Raw genomic sequence first — 20,164 nt, 5'->3', positions numbered from 1 at the left:
TTTTCTCAGACATTGTCCCTGGTTCAGTGCAGCTGCTTCAGAATAAACTGGCTCTTTAAGAAATGATCCCAGGCCAGGAATGGTGGGGCTCAGGCTTGTAATCCCAGTACTTGGGGAGGCCAAGGCAGGAAGATGGCTTGAGCCCAAGAGTTTGAGACCAGCCTGGGCAACATGGCAAAACCTCATCTTTACAAAGAAGTTAGCCAGGTGTTGTGGTGTGCACCCATGGTCCCAGTTACTCAGGAGGCTGAGGTAGGAGGATCACTTGAGCCCACGAAGTCGAGGCTGCAGTGAACTCTGATTGCACCACTGCACTCCAGCCTGAGTGACAGACTGAGAACCTGTCTCAAAAAGAAAAAAAAGAATGATCTCCAAGATAATGGTGTTAAGTGAAAAAAGCAAGACGCAAAACCACACATACAGTGTGCTATTATTGTGCAAAGAGAAATAAAAAGAAAGAAAGAGATACACATACACACATCCTGTGTGATCCCTGGAAGGACACACAATACAAAGGTGAGAGCAGTTGGCTCTCGGGTGACAGACTTGCTGACATGGGACCCAGGGCACTAGCTTTTGGACTGTTTGACTTTCGCCCCTGTGCGTGTATTTTTTAAATAATCTATATCACCAAAAGTCCTTAATTTTTTAAAATATTTAATTCTTTACCAGAAAAATATTTTCCCTACATAGGTAACATGGAATATTATTCCATCTTCAAAAGCATGATTCTGACATATTCCACAACACGAGTAAACCCATGCTAAGTGAAATAAGTATTATGCTCACTATGCTAAGTGGAATAAGCTAAGTGAAATAAGCCAGTTGCAAAAAGAAAAACACTGTCTGATTCCACTCATATAAGGTCCCTAGAGGAGTGAAGTTCATAGAAAGTAGACAGTATTTCCAGTGGCTGCTGGGAGGGGGAACAGAGAGCAGTTGTTTAGTGGAGACTGAGTTTCAGTTCTGCAAGATGAAAAGAGTTCAGGAGATCAACTGCACAACAATGTAAATCTACTCAACACTATTGAATTGTACACTTTAAAATGATTAAAATGTGGCCGAGCATGGTCGCTCACGCCTGTAATCCCAGCACATTGGGAGACCAAGGCGGATGGATCACCTGAGGCCAGGAGTTCAAGACCAGCCTGACCAACAAGGTGAAACACCGTCTTTACTAAAAATACAAAAAAAAATTAGCCTGGTGTGGTGGCATATGCCTGTAATCCCAGCTACTCGGGAGGCTGAGGCAGGAGAATTGCTTGAACCCCAGAGGCAGAGGTTGCAGTGAGTTGAGATCATGCCACTGTACTCTAGCCTGGGTGACAGAGTGAGACTCTGTCTCAAAAATAATAAATAAATAAAATGATTAAAATGCTAAATTTTGTTACGTATGTTTACCACATCTCAAAAAAAATTTTTTTTTTCTTTTTTTTCAAGACAGGGTCTCACTCTGTCATCCAGGCTGGAGTGCAATGAATGACACGGTCACAGCTCACTGCAACCTCTACCTCCTGGGCTCAAGCAATCCCCCTACCTCAGCCTCGCAAGTAGCTAGAACCACAGGGGTGTGCCACCACACCCAGCTAATTTTTTAATCTAATTTTATTTTTTTTGGTAAGGATGGGGTTTCACCATGTTGTCCAGGCTGGGTTCAAGCTCCTGGGCTCAAGCGATCCGCCCACCTCGGACTTTCAAAGTGCTGGGATTACAGGCATGAGCCACTGTGCCTGGCCCCCCAATTTTTTTAATTGAAATTTTTTTTGTTGTTTAATCCATTGCAGTTCTAAACCTACAGTGATATGGAAGAGTAATCTGCCAATAGTACAGAAACAAATGAGAAGTGTTCCGTCCTGAAGTCAAAAAGTTCAGGGAGCTTCAGCCCTGGTGGGTGAAGGGAGAGATTTGGAGACTTCTTTGCTATGTGATGTCCTCTCCGTGGATTGGTTTGTGAAGCTGACGGCCATGACCCCAGAGGGGAAGCTGTTAGAGAAACGCTGTCGCCCATTTGTTAACCAGACACGTCCACTCCCGTGTTCTCCACAGCTACTCCATGAGGCGGACAGCAGCAGCCCCACTTCGCTGACGGGAAACCTGCCACACGGTCCCCAGCAAGGAAGGGGCTGGGCTGGGACTCAGACCCAGAGAGCGACTGTCTGGTGGAGCCAAAGTTAGGAGTTGCTCGTCTACCTTGAGTCCAAAAAGGTTGAGACAAGCAGTCCCAGAAGTGGCAGAGAAAGTTTGGGAAGGCAGAAAAAACTCTCCTGAGGTGACTGTTCACCTGCTCACTCCGAAAATGTTACCTTTAGGGTTAAGCTTTTAATAAACCAAGCTAATAAAATCTAATTTTGCACAAACAGTTAACTATTTTAATACAAAATAAGGGCCTTAAAAACTCAAGGTTTTAGGCATGGCGCAGTGGCTCATGCCTGCAATCCCAGCTTTGGGAGAGTGAGGTGGGAGGATCACTTGAGGCCAGGAGTTCGAGACCAGCCTAGGCGTCATAGCAAGATCCTGTCTCTACAAACAAAAAAATTAGTTGGGTGTGGTGGTGTGTGTCTGAAGTCCTAGCTACTCAGACTGAGGCAGGAGGATCACTTGAGCCCAGGAGGTTGAGGCTGCAGTGGGCAATGATGACGTCACTGCACTCCAGCCTGGGTGACAGAGCGAGACCCTGTCTCAAAAACAACAGCAGCAGCAGCAGCAGCAACACTTCTCAGATTGATGAGATATATGGAAAGGCAAAGAGATTGGGAATTTCGTCGGCAACCCTGGGGGCGAATACCATCTCCAGCCCCCACCTCATGATGTGGCCTTGTGCAAGCTGTGACCTGTCTGGGTCTCAGCTTCCTCGTCCTCAGATCATGTCACCCCAGTATATTCTCATAACACCAGAATGAAATCTCTACTTCCCCTGTGGACCTGCCCCTGCTAAGCTCTCAGCCGCCTCTCCTAACGTTTCCCCTTGTCCAGACCACAGGACCTTTGCACATGCTGGTCTCGCTACCTGGAATAACTTCTGATCCTTCTATGGCCCAAATCATTCTCATTCAGGTTTTAGTTCAAAGTCACCTCCAAGGGGTGTTTTCTCTAATCACCTAAATTAAAAATGTCCCCTTCAATCACAGTTCCTTGTTTATTCTCTTCGCAGCACTTCTCACTAATGGATAACTTATTTGTGTATATATTTATTATCTGCTTCCCCAACTCCTGACCGTAAGCCCCACAAGAACAAGAGCTCCATCTTGTTCACTGATGACCTCCAGAGCTGGTGCCCAGGGGGGCATCATACACATTTGAATGGTTTGTTGAGTGAAGTGTCCACACAGATGATCCTGAATGTCTGTTCTGGCCATGACATGCTGGAGTTCTAATACGATGCATGGAAAAAAAAAATCCAGAAGGCGAATTCTACCAAAATCACTATCATGGGTAATATTTCAAAATAATCAGAAACACATACAGTTAAGTGTCAGACTTACTTCTTTCAGATGTCTGTAAAGAAGATCATTGTTTTTTTCCAAGAATCCTGTAAAACATTGAATAAAAAATTTTTGAATCAATATCTCTGCCTAAAAATACAATTCCATCCCAACTCATTGCAAAGGGAAATTCTGAAAAAGAATTTCTTAGGATTAGCTCATAGTTTCTCAACCTTGGCACTATGGGTATTTGGGGCTGGGTCGTTCTTTGTGGTGGGGGCTGTCCCATGCATTGTGGGATGTTGAGAAGCATCTCTGGCCTCTATTCACACTAGATCCCAGTAACACTCTCCCCAGTTGTGACAACCAAATATATTTCTAGATTATATGGTTTGGGTCTGTGCCCTCGCCCAAATCTCAAGTCAAATTGCAATCCCCAATGTTGGAAGAGGGGCCTGGTTGGGGGTGATTGGATCATGGGGACAGATGTCCCCCTCGCTGTTCTCATGATAGTTCTCAGGAGATCTGGTTGTTTAAAAGTTTGTAGCACTTCCCCCTTCACTCTATTCCTCCTCCTCCGGGCATGTTAGACATGCCTGCTTCCCCTTCACCTTCCACCATGATTGTAAGTTTCCTGAGGCCACCCCAGCCATGCTTCCTGCACAGCCTGATGAACTTTGAGTTAATTAAACCTCTTTTCTTTATAAATTACCCAATCTCAGGTAGTTCTTCATGGCAATGTGAGAATGGACGAATATGCTAGACATTGCCACATATCCCTGCGGGGGGCGGGTAACATGTCCCTCATTGAGAACCAGGTCCTCAGAACTGAACTCATGGCACAAATGCTATACTCAATTCTGATGAGCTGTCGTATAAATATGCATAGTCTTTACACTAAGTATTGCACACTTGCCCTAGTCCAATAGCAAAGAAACACACATACACTGAATATGCAGAAACAGAGGGGACACTGAACCTCAAGGACAGCCAGCTGGGACTCTAAATAGATGAGAAAATTCCCCATGACTGAGAAAAAACAAACTCAAGCACCATGGCTGGTGGTACCCAACAGCATCTTCAGGCAAAGACAGACATGTCATCTCCAGGTTTAAAACTTGGCTTATCTGTCTACCTAAAACTTAATCAGTTAATAATTACATTAGAAAGTAAATGGCATTATAAAGGCAAAACCAGATTTTTTTTTTTTTTAAGTTGGGGGAGCAGCCAAGTATGTTGTCTCATGCCTGTAATCCCAGCTTGGAAGGCTGAGGTGGGAGGATCTCTCGAGCCTAGGAGTTTGAGACTAGCCTGGGCAACATAGTGAGTCTGAGACTAGCCTGTCTCTACACAAATATTTTTAAAAACTTAGCTGCATGTGGTGGTGCATGCCTGTAGTCCCAGCTACTTGGGGAGCTGAGGTAGGAGGATTGCTTGAGCCCAGGAAGTCAAGACTGCAGTGAGCCACGATTGCGCACTGTACTCCAGTCTAGGCAACAAAGTGAAACCCTGTTTCCAGAAAAACGATTAAATAAAAATTTTAAAAAGGCATGAATCAAAAGTGTTTAAGAAAAAAAATGATGGCATAGAAGCAAGCTGGCTTCACTCCCCCCACAGAAAGCCAAAATCAAATAATATACCATGAGATTATTACCAGAAATATCCCAGAACCCAAATATGAGGATGACATAATTCCTGGTGCTACAGAGAAGTAGAAAAACTCAGAGCAGATGGTAAGAGAATCAGATTTCCATATCCACGATGCCCCCGCCCCACCACATCTGCCTAGCACCCAGCACATGGAAAACTCCCCACCAACACATGGAAAAAAGTGAGATCAAGGTAGAGTGAATGAGTGTGTGTGTATCCTCACATAGGTATATGCAGAAAACATTTCTATTTTCCTGGAAGTAGTTACAAGAAACTGTTTATTCTTGTGGTCCCCCCTGAAGGAGACACTGAGAGTAAAAGGCATTTGAGTTTTCCTTTTGTTCCTTTCTGTGCTGTCAGCAGTTTATAGCTCTACATGTGTATTATCTTTATTCTTTAAACAAAAATAAAGGGATTATCTGCACAAAGAGACTCATCCTTTTTAAAAATTTTTTCTTTTTGTCACTTTGCATTGAAAGAAAAAAAAAAACCCTAATCGTGTTATTACTTTTTAAAAGATTCTTAGAAATATACTCTTATTTAAAAGTAAAAATAATGCTGGGTGCGGTGGCTCACGCCTGTAATCCCAGCACTTTGAGAGGCTGAGGCGGGTGGATCACGAGGTCAGGAGATCGAGACCATCCTGGCCAACATGGTGAAACCCCGTCTCTACTAAAAAATACAAAAAACTAGCCGGGCGTGGTGGTGGGTGCCTGTAGTCCCAGCTACTAGGGAGGCTGAGGCAGGAGAATGGCGCAAACCCAGGAGGCGGAGCTTGCAGTGAGCCGAGATCTTGCCACTGCACTCCAGCCTGGGCCACAGGCGAGACTCCGTGTAAAAAACAAAACAAAACAAAACAAAACCCTGTCTCTACTAAAAATACAAAAATTAGTTGGGCGTGGTGGCGGACATCTATAATCCCAGCTACTCGGGAGGCTGAGGCAGGAGAATCACTTGAACCCCGGGAGGCAGAGGTTGCAGTGGGTCAAGATCACGCCACTGCACTTTAGCCTGGGTAACAAAGCAAGACCTTGTCTCAAAAGAAAGAAAGAAAAAAAAAAAGTAAAACTAATTTCAAACCAAAAGTAAAAGTGACTAAAGAAAATGAAGAACAATTAGACTTCATCAAAACTAAAAACTTCTGTGCTTCAAAGGACACCATCACAAAAATGAAAAGACAACTCATAGAATTGGAGAAAATATTTGCAAATTGTATATCTGATCAGGATCTAGTATCTAGGATATATAAACAATTCTTACAACTCAATAATGAAAAACAACCCAATCTTAGGCCGGGCACGGTGGCTCACACCTGTAATCCCAGCACTTTGGGAGGCCGAGGTGGGTGGATCATGAGGTCAGGAGATCGAGACCATTCTGGCTAACAAGGTGAAACCCCGTCTCTACTACAAAATAGAAAAAATTAGCCGGGCGTGGTGGCGGGTGCCTGTAGTCCCAGCTACTCGGGAGGCTGAGGCAGGAGAATGGCATGAATCCAGGAGGCGGAGCTTGCAGTGAGCCGAGATCGTGCCACCAGACTGCAGTCTGGGCGACAGAGCGAGACTCCGTCTCAAAAAACAAAACAAAACAAAACAAAACAAAACAAAAAAACCCAATCTTAAAACATGGGCAAAAGATCTGCGTAGACATTTCTCCAAGGAAGAGAAACAGCCAATAAGCACGTGAAAACATGTTTAATATCATAGGTCATTAGAGAAATGCAAATCAAAAGCACAATGAGATACCACTTCACACCCACTAATACGGTTGGAAGAACATCACATATAGGCGGGGCATGGTGGCTCATGCCTGTAATCCCAGCACTTTGGGAGGCCAAGGTGGGTGCATCACGAGGTCGGTAGATCGAGACCATCCTGGCTAACACGGTGAAACCCCGTCTCTACTAAAAATGCAAAAAATTATCCAGGTGTGGTGGCGGGTGCCTGTAGTTGCAGCTACTTGGGAGGCTGAGGCAGGAGAATGGCGTGAACCCAGGAGGCGGAGCTTGCAGTGAGCCGAGATCATGCCACTGCACTCCAGCCTGGGAGACAGAGCAGAACATCACATATAGAACATAACAGATATATAGAATGATATAACGCAAGTGTGGGTGAGGCTGTGGAGATATTGGAACCCCTCATATACTGCTGGTGGAAATGTAAAATGGTGCAGCTGCTTTGGAAAATGACCTGGCAATTCCTCAAAAGGTTAAGCATAGAGTTAACATATATATTTTTTATTTTGAGATGAAGTCTTGCTCTGTCACCCAGGCTGGAATGCAGCAGCACAATCTCAGCTCACTGCAACCTCTGCCTCCCGGGTTCAAGCAATTCTCCTGCCTCGGCCTCCCAAGTAGCTGGGACTACAGGCGTCCACCACCACGCCCGGCTAAATTTTTTTTTTTGAGATGGAGTTTTGCTCTTGTTGCCCAGGCTGGAGTGCAATGGTGCGATCTCAACTCACCGCAACCTCTGCCTCCCAGGTTCAAGCGATTCTCCTGCCTCACCCTCCCTAGTAGCTGGGATTACAGGCATGTGCCACCACGCCCGGCTAATTTTGTATTTTTAACATAATTTTTGTATTTTTAGTAGAGATGGGCCTTCACTATCTTGGCCAGGCTGGTCTCAAACTCCTGACCTCAGGTGATCTGCTCCCCTTGGCTTCCCAAAGTGTTGGATTACAGGCGTGAGCCATCACACCCGGCTGAGTTACCATATCTAATCTAATAATTCCATTCCTAGGTATATATATAAGAAAAATGAAAACTTATGCCCATACTAAAACTCATACCGACATATTCATGGTAGCTTTATAATAGTTAGAAGGTATAAACAACCCAAGTGCCTACCATGAGTTATTGATGAATGCATGAACAAAATGTGGCATATCCACATCATGGGATATTATTTGGCAATAAAAAGGAATGAAAGCATGGATGAACCCTGACAAAATTAAGTGAAAGAAACCAGACACAAAAGGTCACACGTTGCATGATTCCAGTTATAAAAAATGTCAAAAAACAACAACAACAACAACAACAGTCAAATCTATAGAGAGGGAAGGTAGATCAGCTAGTTGCCTTGAGCTATAGGGGAAGGGGTGGGGTTAGAGGGAAACAGAGAGTGCCTGCTAATGGGTACAGGATTTGGGGGTGATAAAATGTTCTAAAATGAATGGTGGTAGCCAGGCATGGTGGCTCACACCTGTAATCCCAGCACTTTGGGAGGCTGAGGTGGGCCTCAGGAGTTCCAGACCAGCCTGGCCAACATGGCAAAAACGAACAAACAAAAAAGTTAGCTGGTCGTGGTGGTGGGCACCTGTAATCCCAGTTACTTGGGAGGCTGAGGCAGGAGAATGGCTTGAACCTGGGAGGCAGAGGTTGCAGTGAGCTGAGATTGAGCCACTGCACTCCAGCCTGGGCAACAGAGCGAGACTCTCTCTCAAAAGAAAAAAAATAAAATAAAATAAAATAAAATGAATGGTGGTAATGTTTTCACAACTCTGAATATATTAATACTAAAAACTACTGAATTGTACATTTTAAAATGGGGTAAATGGATGATATGTGAATTGCATCTCAATAAAGTGGTTATTTACAAAAATAATAAATACAATACAATTAGAAAGACTTTTTCAAATGGCTTGAATGCGAGGTTAGGGAACGTTTGGGATGGCTGTGCACCATTTCCTGCATGGACTCGGAGCTTATTGTAAGACACCAGGCTGGGCACATACATGGCTGTCACCTGTACCCCACGGCCACTCACCCTTGGTGCAGTATGTGACCTCTCCTGCATAGTGGAGAAGTCGGAACTCCATCCAGCCAATCCTCTTTCGGCCCTTTGGACCAGCCAGCTTACGGCTACGAGACAGAAATAGACACGAGTTGAACTTTCTTTTCTTTTCTGAGATGGCGTCTTGCTCTGTTGCCCAAGCTGGAGTGCAGTGGCACAATCTTGGCTCACCGCAACCTCCGACCCCCTGGGTTTAAGCGATTCTCCTGCCTCAGCCTCTGGAGTAGCTGAGATTACAGGCAGGTGCCACCACACCCGGCTAATTTTTGTATTTTTAGTAGAGATGGGGTTTCACCATGTTGGTCAGGCTGGTCTCGAACTCCTGACCTCGTGATCTGCCTGCCTCAGCCTACCAAAGTGCTGGGATTACAGGCCTAAGCCACCGTGCCTGGCCCATGAGTTGAACTTTCTACTTCACTGAGACAAAATGGCACCAATAACTGAAGCAAAGAGAGAGAGAGACGTCTTCAATCAGTTAGGTCCACATTGAAAGCCACCACACAGGGAGGCTCCCAGGAAGTTTTGTTACTTATTTTCTGGCCATAGACCAAGATTTCTTTAAAATTAGATCCTTTGGCCGGGCATGGTGGCTCACACCTATAATCCTAGCACTTTGGGAGGCTGAGGCGGGAGGATCGTTTAAGGCCAGGAGTTTGAGATTAGTCTGGGCAACACAGCAAGACCCTGTCTTTAAAAAAAAATACAAAAAATTAGCTGGGAGTGGTAGCACGCGCCTTGTAGTCCCAGCTACTCAGGAGGCTGAGGTGGGAGGATTGCTTGAGCCCAGGAATTTGAGGCTGCAGTGAGTTATAATTATACCACTAGACTCCAGCCTGTGCAACAGAGTGAGACCTTATCTCAAAAAATAAAAAAATAAAATTAGATCCTTTCTTCCCATAAATGCTGAGAAATAAAAGTATAGAACTGAGCCACAGAAACACATGTATTTGCATAATAAATTAACTTTTGTTTTTCTAGGTGATGTAACAAAGAACAATTTTATATTTTACATTTTTATGATGTTGAGAGACTAAAATACTCATAAAACATCAGTTTTCAGTTTCTACAGATTCTTGATTTTTTTTTTTCTTTCTTTTTTTTTTTTTTTTTTTTTGAGATGGAGTCTCACTCTGTCTCCCAGGCGGGAGTGCAGTGGTGTGATCTCGGCTCACTGCAACCTCCACCTCCTGAGTTCAAACGATTCTCCTGCCTCAGCCTCCCGAGTAGCTGGGATTACAGGCGTAAGCCACCACGCCTGGCTAATTTTTTGGATTTTTAGTGGAGATGGGGTTTCACCATGTTGGCCAGGCTGGTCTTGAACTCCTGACCTCAGATTATCCACCCGTCTTGGTCTCCCAAAGAGCTGGGATTACAGGTGTGAGCCACTGTGCCTGGCCAGATTCTTGATTTTTTTAAATGACTTTTACTTAAATCTGTCATATATATTGACAGCACACATATATTCTAAGTGTACGGCTCAATGAATTTTTGAAAACAATATGCCTGTGCAACCAGCACCCAGATTAAGAAGCAGAGCATTCATTACCAGTCCCTGAGAACCCCCACTTTGAGCCCTTTCCAGTCGCAACCAGACATGTAGCAGCATAAGTGAATTTTTACCCAGTTGTATGCATTGCATTGCAATGGAATTATATAGAATGTAGTCCTTTTTTTCCTCTTTGAGATGGAGTCTTGCTCTGTTGCCCAGGCTGGAGTGCAGTGGCGCAATCTCGGCTCACTGCAACCTCTACCTCCCAGGTTCAAGCGATTCTCCTGCCTCAGCCTCCCGAGTAGCTGGAACTACAGGTGTGTACCACCATACCTGGCTAATTTTTGTATTTTTAGTAGAGACAGGGTTTCACCATGTTGGTCAGGCAGGTCTTGAACTCTTGACCTCAGGTGATCCACCTGCCTCGGCCTCTCAAAGTGCTGGGATTATAGGCATGAACCAGCACGCTCGGCCACAGTATGTATACTCTTTTGTGTCTGACACAGTATGTACTCATTTGTGTAATTTACTTACATCATTGCATGCAGTTATAGATTATTCATTGCACAGTGATATATTATTCCATTTGTGAATGTACCCCAATTTATTTTTCCATTCTTGATTCACTATGCAATTTCATGTACTTATCCTTTGCAATTTCATTTAATTATCCTTTCAGTATTCTACAGCAGGTCTGAGAAAGCCACCACCATTTACTAAGTCTTTACCATGGCCAGAGATTGCACTAGGCAATTTATGGCATCATTTACAAAATTGGATGGTAGGTATGTTAATAACCCCATCTTGTAGCAGGGAAAACACAAATGCAGGAGCATTCATTTGGTCTTGGGGCCAGGCACAGTGGCTCATTTTTGTAATCCCAGCACTTTGGGAGACTGAGGTGGGCAGATCACTTGAGGTCAGGAGTTCGAGACCACCCTGGCTAACATGGTGAAACCCCATCTCTACTAAAAATACAAAAAAATAGCCAGGCGTGATGGCGCACACCTGTAGTCCCAGCTACTTGTGAGGCTGAAGCAGAATCACTTGAACCCGGGAGGTGGAGGTTGCAGTGAGCCGAGATCGCCCTACTACACTCAGCCTGGGCAACAGAGCAAGACTCTGCCTCAAATAATAATAACAACAACAACAACAACAAATTAGCCGGGCGTGGTGGCAAGTGCTTGTAATCCCAGCTACTTGGGAGGCTGAGGCAGGAGAATCGTTTGAACCTAGGAGGCGGAGGTTGTAGTGAGCAGAGATTGCACAACTGCACTCCAGCCTGGGCAACAGAGTGAGACTCCATCTCAAACAAAACAAAACAAAACAAAAAAACAAAAAAGAAACAAGCAAACAAACCAGGTCTTAATGACTCCAGCATATGCTCTTAAATTCTCTCCTCCTTACCTCAAACACTAAGTTAAATGTCTAGTTGATCTTGTGGGATGTGGTACTCTATATCTGATCCCCATGGTGGTTACACAGGCACATACAAATACAAAAATTTATCAGGTTGTACATTTCAGATCTACACATATCACTGTATTTTATACCTGAATTTTTGAAAAGATTATTTCATGTACATAGACGTGTCCAAAATATATTGATCACTGAATAAAGGAAGATATAAAATCTTTTTAAAAAATCATACTTGTGTCTGGGCGCGATGGCTCACAGCAGTAATCCCAGCACTTTGGGAGGCCAAGATGGGTAGATCGCTTGAAGCCAGGAGTTCCAGACCAGCCTGGGCAACAGGGTGAAACCCTGTCTTTACAAAAAATATAAAAATTAGCCAGGCATTGTGGTGTATGTTTGTAGTCCTGGCTTCTTGGGAGGCTGAGGTTGGAGGATCACTTGAGCCTGGGAGGTTGAGGCTGCAGTGAGCTGTGATCACGCTACTGCACTCCAGCCTAGGTGACAGACTGAGACCATGTCTCAAAAAAAAAAATTATAATTCATTTAGGTTTAATTTCTACTAACAAAGGGCTGGCACATCTATGAGTGGTATACATAAAGATATTTTTATGTATGAAGTAGTTGTTCTCTTGAAGAACATTATCCAAATACTAAAGAAAATGGAGACACAATCATCTTCCCCCATGCAAAATCTGGTCAAATCAAGTATGTACGTTTCGAAGTGTGCATGTTTGCCCACTTTCTCTTCCAATTTCTCCAGGAAACTCAAGTCTGTAGCAGGACCAGGCCGAATGCATTCTTCATCCTTCAAAAGAAAAAGAGAAGCCTCAATCCACAGCACCACACTCCATCAATGCCAAGTTTAAATGCTTTCACCAGCTGGAACAGAAAGTACTGGACTAAAAGACTGTCAATTCATGTAAGTGCAGGTGAACATTCTGGGGGAAGAAAGGGGCTTAATCCATGTGTTTGGCTTCTAAGATTTGATAAGGGGACCATGAAACCAGAGGGCCTGAATATCCCATGAAAAGGCAACACTCCGACCATCTGACTCAAAGTCTTCCCAAGGATACTCCACAGCTACTATGACCAGCTTAATGCCAACCTCGTTTTCTCTAAACCAGTCATCACTGACCATGATTACCATGTGTACAGACTCTTGTTGTAGAAGAAAAGCCCTCATGGAAAGAAAGGTATAAAACCAGTTAAGTCGAAGCTTTTATATTTCTTAAGTTCATTTTTCTATTTCCTATTTTTCGTCCTCAAGAATGATACCATTTAGTTGGCATCTTAAAAATTACAGGTGTGGTTGGGTGAAGTGGTTCACACCTATAATCCTGGCATTTTGATAGGCCAAGGTGGGAGGATGTCTTGAGCCCAGGAGTTCGAGACCAGCACAGGCACATGGTGAAACCCTGTCTCTACAAAAATTTTAAAATTTAGCCAGGTGTGGTGGTATACCTCTGTAGTCCCAGCTACTCAGGAGGCTGATGTGGGAGGACTGCTTGAGCCCAGGAGTTAGAGACCACCCTGGCTCAACCCTTTTTTTATTTTTATTTTTATTTTTTGAGATGGAGTCTCCCTCTGTCGCCCAGGCTGGAGCGCAGTGGTGTGATCTCAGCTCACTGCAACCTCTGCCTCCGGGGTTCAAGCAATTCTCCTGTTTCAGCCTCCCAAGTAGCTGGGACTACAGGCACATGCCATCATGCCCAGCTAATTTTTGTATTTTTAGTAGAGACAGGGTTACACCATATTGTTCAGGCTGCTTTCTAACTCCTGACCTCAGGTGATCCACCCACCTCGGCCTCCCAAAGTGTTGGGATTACAGGCGTGAGCCACCGTGCCTGGCCTGGCTCAACCCTTTTTAAGCCTGGGAAAAAGTTCTTCCAAGAGTTGTAAGTGCCGGGTGAATAGCTCTAATGCAACATTCATTTTTCTCACCAGAATGGATATGATTCCTTTATGTCTCTCTTCTACCAAATCACAGATGATCTTGTTGTTGAAATATTTAATTGGCTCCCACTAAAATGACAAAGAGGAATGAATTCTCCAAGAAATATTTAGATGAGCATCAAAGTTGGTTTTAAATTGGTTTTCTAAAACATCTTTTTTCAAAATCTAGTTTTTATATTCAACCTTAAACAAATTATATTTTCTGAATATCAAAATAATTTCCCAGGAAATAAGCAGAGAAGGCCTAAAAATTATTCCTCAGTACTAATCAGGAAAATCTCCAATGAAATAATACTTCAGTTAAATGTCTTTAGTGGTTGGGCACAGTGGCTCACACCTGTAATCCCAGTACTTTGGGAGGTTGAGGCAGGAAGATCACTTGAGTCCAGGAGTTCGAGACCAGCCTGGGCAACATAGAGAGACCCTGTCTCTACAAAAAATAAAACAATTAGCCAGGCATGGTGGCATGTGCCTGTGATCCCAGCTACTTAGGAGGCTGAGGCAGGAGGATCACTCGAGCCCAGGAGGTGGAGGTTGCAACCAGCCATGATTGTGCCACTGCACTCCAGCCTGGGCGACAGAGTGAGATCTTGTCTCAAAAAAAAAAAAATTAATTAAATTAAAAAAAGAAATCTTTAGCTAGATTAAGAAATCAGATGAGAAGAAAACATCAAAATGTTTACCTCTATGCCTTCCATTTCATATTCTGCCTGTTCTGCTTTTAGAGTCCTCTCAATTAACAGTTGCTGGAGTTTCTCATTGCAGTAATTTATACAGAACTGTTCAAAACTAGAGATACAAAAGATTTAAGTAACTAAAGTTATATGAAGAGAACAATTTTTTTAAACAAATTATATTCTTTTTAGGGATGCTTTTTAATAAAGAAAAAGCAAAGTCCTCATTAATAAAATAATTTACTAAACAGATCATAAGAGTCAAGTGAAAATATATTTGCATTTTTATGGTTAGTCCACATCTAGGATGGTCTGTGAGTTAGAAACTATGTAAATCTAGAGACTTTCTGGGGACAGGGAAATCAATCTAGTAACATTAGCGAAAGATTTAAATCTCGACTGAAATCTTAAAAAAGGGCAAAAGACAGGTAGGTAGGTAATGACAAAACATACCCATTCTTGTCAAAGACTTCAAACCCATAGATGTCCAGTAATCCAATTACAGTTTTCCCGGTGAAATCCTGGTCAAAATAACACACCCCATTCATAGTTAGGTCTTTTCCTTTGTGCTACTCAGAACTGTTGCTGCTCCCCTAAACTGGGACTTGGCGCTAAAGCTCATATGTCCTCTGTCTCCAACAATGCGGAAAATCTTTGGGTGGAAGTAATTTCCCCAGCCTGCTGCTCCTGCCTGCTCAGATCCCACTGCAGCTTCCATAGCCATCACCTGTGTAGTCAGACCTTCCCCTTCGGATTCACTTCTTTGCTTCAGGTGTCCTCAGCCTCCCAAGCCCGTGTACAATCAAAAAAAAAAAAAAAAAACAAAAAAAAAGAAGAAGAAGAAGAAAAAGAAGAAGGAGAAGAAGGAGGAGAAGGAGAAAAGGACCTATAGACAGACAAGAAGATGCCTATCCAAGTAAGAGGACCAGGTACCCTCAGGCCAGGGTGGGTATTTAAAGATGATGTATTTATTTCAGGCCAGGTGTGGTGGCTCACACCTGCAATCCCAGCACTTTGGGAGGCTGAAGCTGGCGGATCACTTGTGGCCAGGAGTTTGAGACCAGCCTGGCCAACATGGCGAAACCCCATTTCTACTAAAAAATTACAAAAATTAGCCAGGCATGGTGGCATGCACCTGTAATCCCACTACTTGGGAGGTTGAGGCACAAGAATCGCTTGAACCCCAGAGGTGGAGGCTGCAGTGAGCCAAGATTGTGCCACTGCACTTCAGCCTGAACGACAAAGTGGGACTCCATCTCAAAAAAAAAAAAAAAAAAAGAGATAATTTATTTATTTAGTTTTAAAGGGACACAATTAAATACTCTGTATGAGTGTCCTAAGTCACTGCCTCCAAAATCATCTTTTGTGTCCTACCTCCATGAATTTTGTCACATCCACATATCCCCTCCCCATCCATGTATCATTTCTTAATTTTTAGCTTGGATTATTAAATCCCTTTTTTATTTAAATAATTCCACTTGAAAAGGAAACGTGACTGAAGCATGAGTTTCAAGGGCTATATTTTTTCTTAAATATGTTAAAATATGCTTCTGTTGAAATTTTTAAAATGTCAGGTGAATATATTACTGTTGAAATTTAAAGATTTGTGGTGGTTCATGCCTGTAATCCCAGCACTTAGGAAGGCAGCAGTGGGAAGATGGCTTGAGCCTGGGAGTTTGAGACCAGCCTGGACAACATAGCAAGACCTCATCTCTACAAAATTTTTTTTTTAAATTAGCAGGGCATGGTGGTATGCAACTGTAGTTCCAGCTATTTGGGAGGCTGAGGTAGGAGAATTGCTTAAGCCCAGAAGCTGGAAGTTGCAAGTTATGATTGCACCACTGCACTCCAGCCTGAGTGACAGAGCAAGATCTTGTCTCTAAAAATAAAAATAAAAAATAAAAAGTTTCTGTGTACACTTGAAGCTATCTGGCATACCACAAGCACTATGCACAGCATGCTTTGGGACACATTGTATAAGTCATTCGGCATGCATTCATACTGTATGCTAGACACGGGAAATGTGAATAGGGAAAGACACCATCTCTGCCCATGAGGCGCCCACAGTTCATTCTCCCTCCCAAATTCTTTAAAGAAACGATGATGATTATAAAACATCACCATGTGAGCGAGAGCAAGGGATCCAAAATGCGTTGACCAACCTTGTTAACTAAGGAGGAATTGATTTTGTTGACCAGCCAAGTAAACGTTCGTCCATAAACAGCCTTTGCCATTGCATCTCTAGCGTAGACAGAGAGTTCTAGTGTCAACGGGCAGATCACCTGAAAAGAATGACAAGGTGCATCATTATAGGTGGAAAAAAGAAGCCCCCAGAGTGTTCAAAGAAGTCTTTTTTTCTTAAAAAAAATAAAATAATGAGACAGGGTCTCGCTCTGCTGCCCAGCCTGGAATGCAGTAGCTGGGACTACAGGTGCCCACCACCATGCCTCGCTTTTTTTTTTTTTTTTTTTTTTTTTGTAGAAATGTGGTCTAGCCATGTTGCCCAGGCTGGTCTTGAACTCCTGGGCTCAAGCAATCCTCCCACTGCAGCCTCCTAAAGTGAATACAGGTATAAGCCACCACACACAGTCTTGAACTAGTGTTTAATGATGACTGGCAAAGGATACATGCTGGGAAGATGCTACTCTTGTCTTTGGTTCATATGATGGCTCTTTCTTGAGTGCCCATGTGTGCCAGGCACTGTGCTGGGCTGCCGAGATACAGCTGTAACCCAGACACACAGTCCTGACCTTCATGGGCACACAGTTCATTTGAGGGTAGGGAGGGATGGAGAGACATTCAAAGAATCACAGTCATGTTGAAAGGGCTACAAGGAGATACATATGGTGCTTTGAGGTAGAGGTGGGAGGATCAGAGAAGGCTCCTTGAGGAAGTGACCCCCAGGAAATGAAGGATGAAGAGGAGTTAACTAGATAAAGCATCGGGAACAGTGTTCCAGCAGAAGGAATAGCATGTGCAAAGACTCCTGTGGAGGGAGGACATAGACAGTATGAGGCGTGGATTGCTAGCATTGGTGTGGTGGTGGTGATGGTGATGGGGGAAGATGAGGCAGGACACCCCACAGGAGCTGGACCACGCAGGGCCTGGTGAGCTACGATCAAAGGTTTGGCCTCCCCTGAGGCCACCACCCTGCTGTTATCGAGGGAGGCAGCAGCAGCAGGGAGGGCTGGCACATTTCCACCTAGAGCCATTTTTACCTCCTCAGTTTTGGCTTCAATTTTTCTGTGGGTGAGAGCTTCCAGAAGGACTGATGGGTGGACCCCCAGGAGCTGCATGTAAAAGAAATCCAAAATGCTATTCAGTGACGCAGTTTTACTTGCTTTTTATTATTTTTTGAGAGACAAGGTATGGCTCTGTTGCCCAGGTGGGAATGTGGTGGCACAATCATAGCTCATTGTAACTTTTTTTCAGACAAGGTCTCACTCTGTCACCCAGGCTGGAGTGCAGTGGCACGATCTCAGCTCACTGCAACCTCCACCTCCCGGGCTGAAGTGATCCTCCCACCTTAGCCTCCTGAGTAGCTGGGACTACAGGTGTGTGCCACCATTCATAGCTAATTTTTTTTTTTTTTTTTTTTAGAGATAGGGTCTCACTACATTGCCCAGGCTGGAGTGCAGTGGCATGATCATGGCTCACTGCAGCCTTGAATTTCTGGCCTCAAGCGATCCTCCTACCTTGGCCTCCCAAAGCACTGGGATCACAGGCATGAGCCATTGCGCCCGGCCTACTCACTAACTTATAAAGAGTTCATAGAGTATCCAGGCCCAGGGTTATCTGCCCAGACTGATCATTGTGCGTTATTACAAAACAGGCCACAATAGCTCCCTCAACCAACTGGCTTTTACTCCCGCCCTCTCCTTCAAACCCCCACTCTTTAAACCTCCTAACCAGTATCAGCCAAAACAGCATGGCACCAGATATTTGGGCCTAACTGTGGGCACCCAGCTGCCTCACTCTTCTCTCCCACCCCTCCCCCTCCTTCTGTCCTCTCCAAAAGAGGAACATCACCTTGGCTATCCACTTGATCTCGTGGGTGTCTGGGATAGTGGCACAGCCTTGGTCGTCTTCTTCAAAACCAATGTTCCCCAGGTGTAAGACGCTGGCAATAATTCCAAAGAGATTCTGGGAACATGGGAAGTGTTCAGAGACAGGAGATCAGGACAGGGAAACAGAACGGTGACTGCCTAATTGATACATGTCATTAGTGGAGACACCTGAAGGAAAAATGCCCCATCCCAATTCCACACCTGAGCTCACAGAAACAAGCCCTCCTCCTTCCTCAGAAATCAGCCCTGTTATTCACTTCAGGTGCTAAGGGAAGAGGGAAACAGCCTCACTCAGTGTCCAGCACGAAACACTTTATTTTCATATAACAACAACAAATACATAAATGGATTTTTCATAAAATAAACCACTTTTATAAAATATTTTATGGCCGGGCGCAGTGGCTCACGCCTGTAATCCCAGCACTTTGGGAGGCCAAGGTGGGCGGATCACCTGAAGTCAAGAGATCGAGACCATCTGGCCAACATGGTGAAACCCTATCTCTACTAAAAACACAAAAATTAGCTGGGCGTGGTGGCATGTGCCTGTAGTCCCAGCTGCTTGGGAGACTGAGGCAGTAGAATTGCTTGAACCCGGGAGGCGGAGGTTGCAGTGAGCCAAGATAGCGCCATTGCACTCCTGCCTGGCGACAGAGCAAGACTGTCTCAAAAGAGGAAAAAAAAAATTTATAAAATACTTTCTAAAATAAACCTCACTAATGAACCCACTTAATTTTCAAATACCATTATCTATCTATCTATCCATCCATCTATCCTTTTTTTTTAAGAGACAGGGTCTTGCTCTGTCACCCAGGCTGGAATGCAATGGTGCCATCATAGCTCACTACAGCCTCAACCTCCTGGGCTCAAGCGATCCTCCCACGTCAGCCTCCTGAGTGGCTGGGACTACAGGCATGCACCACCATGCCTAGCTAATTTTTAAAATTTTTTCGTAGAGGCAGGGTCTCACTATGTTCCCCAGGCTAGTCTCAAACTGCTAGTCTCAAGTGATTTCTCCACCTCAGCCTCCCAAAGCATCAGGATTACAGGTGTGAGCCACTGCACCTGGCTTCAAATATAGATGTTTTTAAATTACATTCTGGCCCTTGAAAGACTGATAGTTTAACAATCAAAATGAAAAAAAAAAGACAAAAAGATGTAAAAACGAAGTGTTTATAAATTCTACAATTTGTTCTAGTTCGTACCAAAACAGAAGCCTCAATAAATGAGAATCTTGTAATTCTATGGCATGTAAATTGTTGAGACTGGACTTACTTTACAGGAGGAAAAAAACTGACTCTTCCTCCTTGCACACAATATTAGGAAAACTTAGAGTTGCCAGATAAAAGAACCCACAGTTAATATTTGAATTTCAAACTTACATTAATTTTTTAGTATAAGTTTGCCCACATGCAATAATTGGAACATGATTATACTAAAAGATTCTTCACTGTTTATCTGAAATTCATATGTAACTGGGCATCCTGTATTTTTGCTTTTGTTTTTGTTTTTTTGAGATGCAGTCTCACTCTGTCACCCAGGCTGGAGTGCAGTGGCACAATCTCGGCTCACTGCAACCTCCGCCTCCCGGATTCAAGCGATTCTCCTGCCTCCGTCTCCGGAGCAGCTGGGATTACAGGTGCCTGCCACCGCGCCTGGTTAATTTTTGTACTTTTTTTTAGTAGAGACAGGGTTTCACCAT

General features: G+C 44.0%; 1 protein-coding gene across 1 annotated transcript in view; it reads right to left on the bottom strand.

The window, feature by feature from the left end:
• Positions 1-20,164, bottom strand: part of MYO1H (myosin IH) — a 59,874-nt gene that overhangs the window by 24,120 nt on the left and 15,590 nt on the right. Inside the window, exons 7-15 of the mRNA XM_016924149.4 lie at positions 18,428-18,541; positions 17,617-17,688; positions 16,561-16,680; positions 14,852-14,919; positions 14,408-14,513; positions 13,713-13,793; positions 12,485-12,576; positions 8,840-8,934; positions 3,483-3,529 (exon numbers count right to left, since the gene is read on the bottom strand). Coding sequence (XP_016779638.2) covers positions 3,483-3,529; positions 8,840-8,934; positions 12,485-12,576; positions 13,713-13,793; positions 14,408-14,513; positions 14,852-14,919; positions 16,561-16,680; positions 17,617-17,688; positions 18,428-18,541 — 795 coding nt within the window. The remainder of the gene's footprint in view (positions 1-3,482; positions 3,530-8,839; positions 8,935-12,484; positions 12,577-13,712; positions 13,794-14,407; positions 14,514-14,851; positions 14,920-16,560; positions 16,681-17,616; positions 17,689-18,427; positions 18,542-20,164) is intronic.

This window comes from Pan troglodytes, chromosome 10 (assembly GCF_028858775.2).
Source record: "Pan troglodytes isolate AG18354 chromosome 10, NHGRI_mPanTro3-v2.0_pri, whole genome shotgun sequence".
Classification (NCBI taxonomy): Eukaryota; Metazoa; Chordata; class Mammalia; order Primates; family Hominidae; genus Pan; species Pan troglodytes.
The sequence above is the reverse complement of the archived record's forward strand: the minus strand, read 5'-3'. Positions and strand labels throughout refer to the sequence as shown.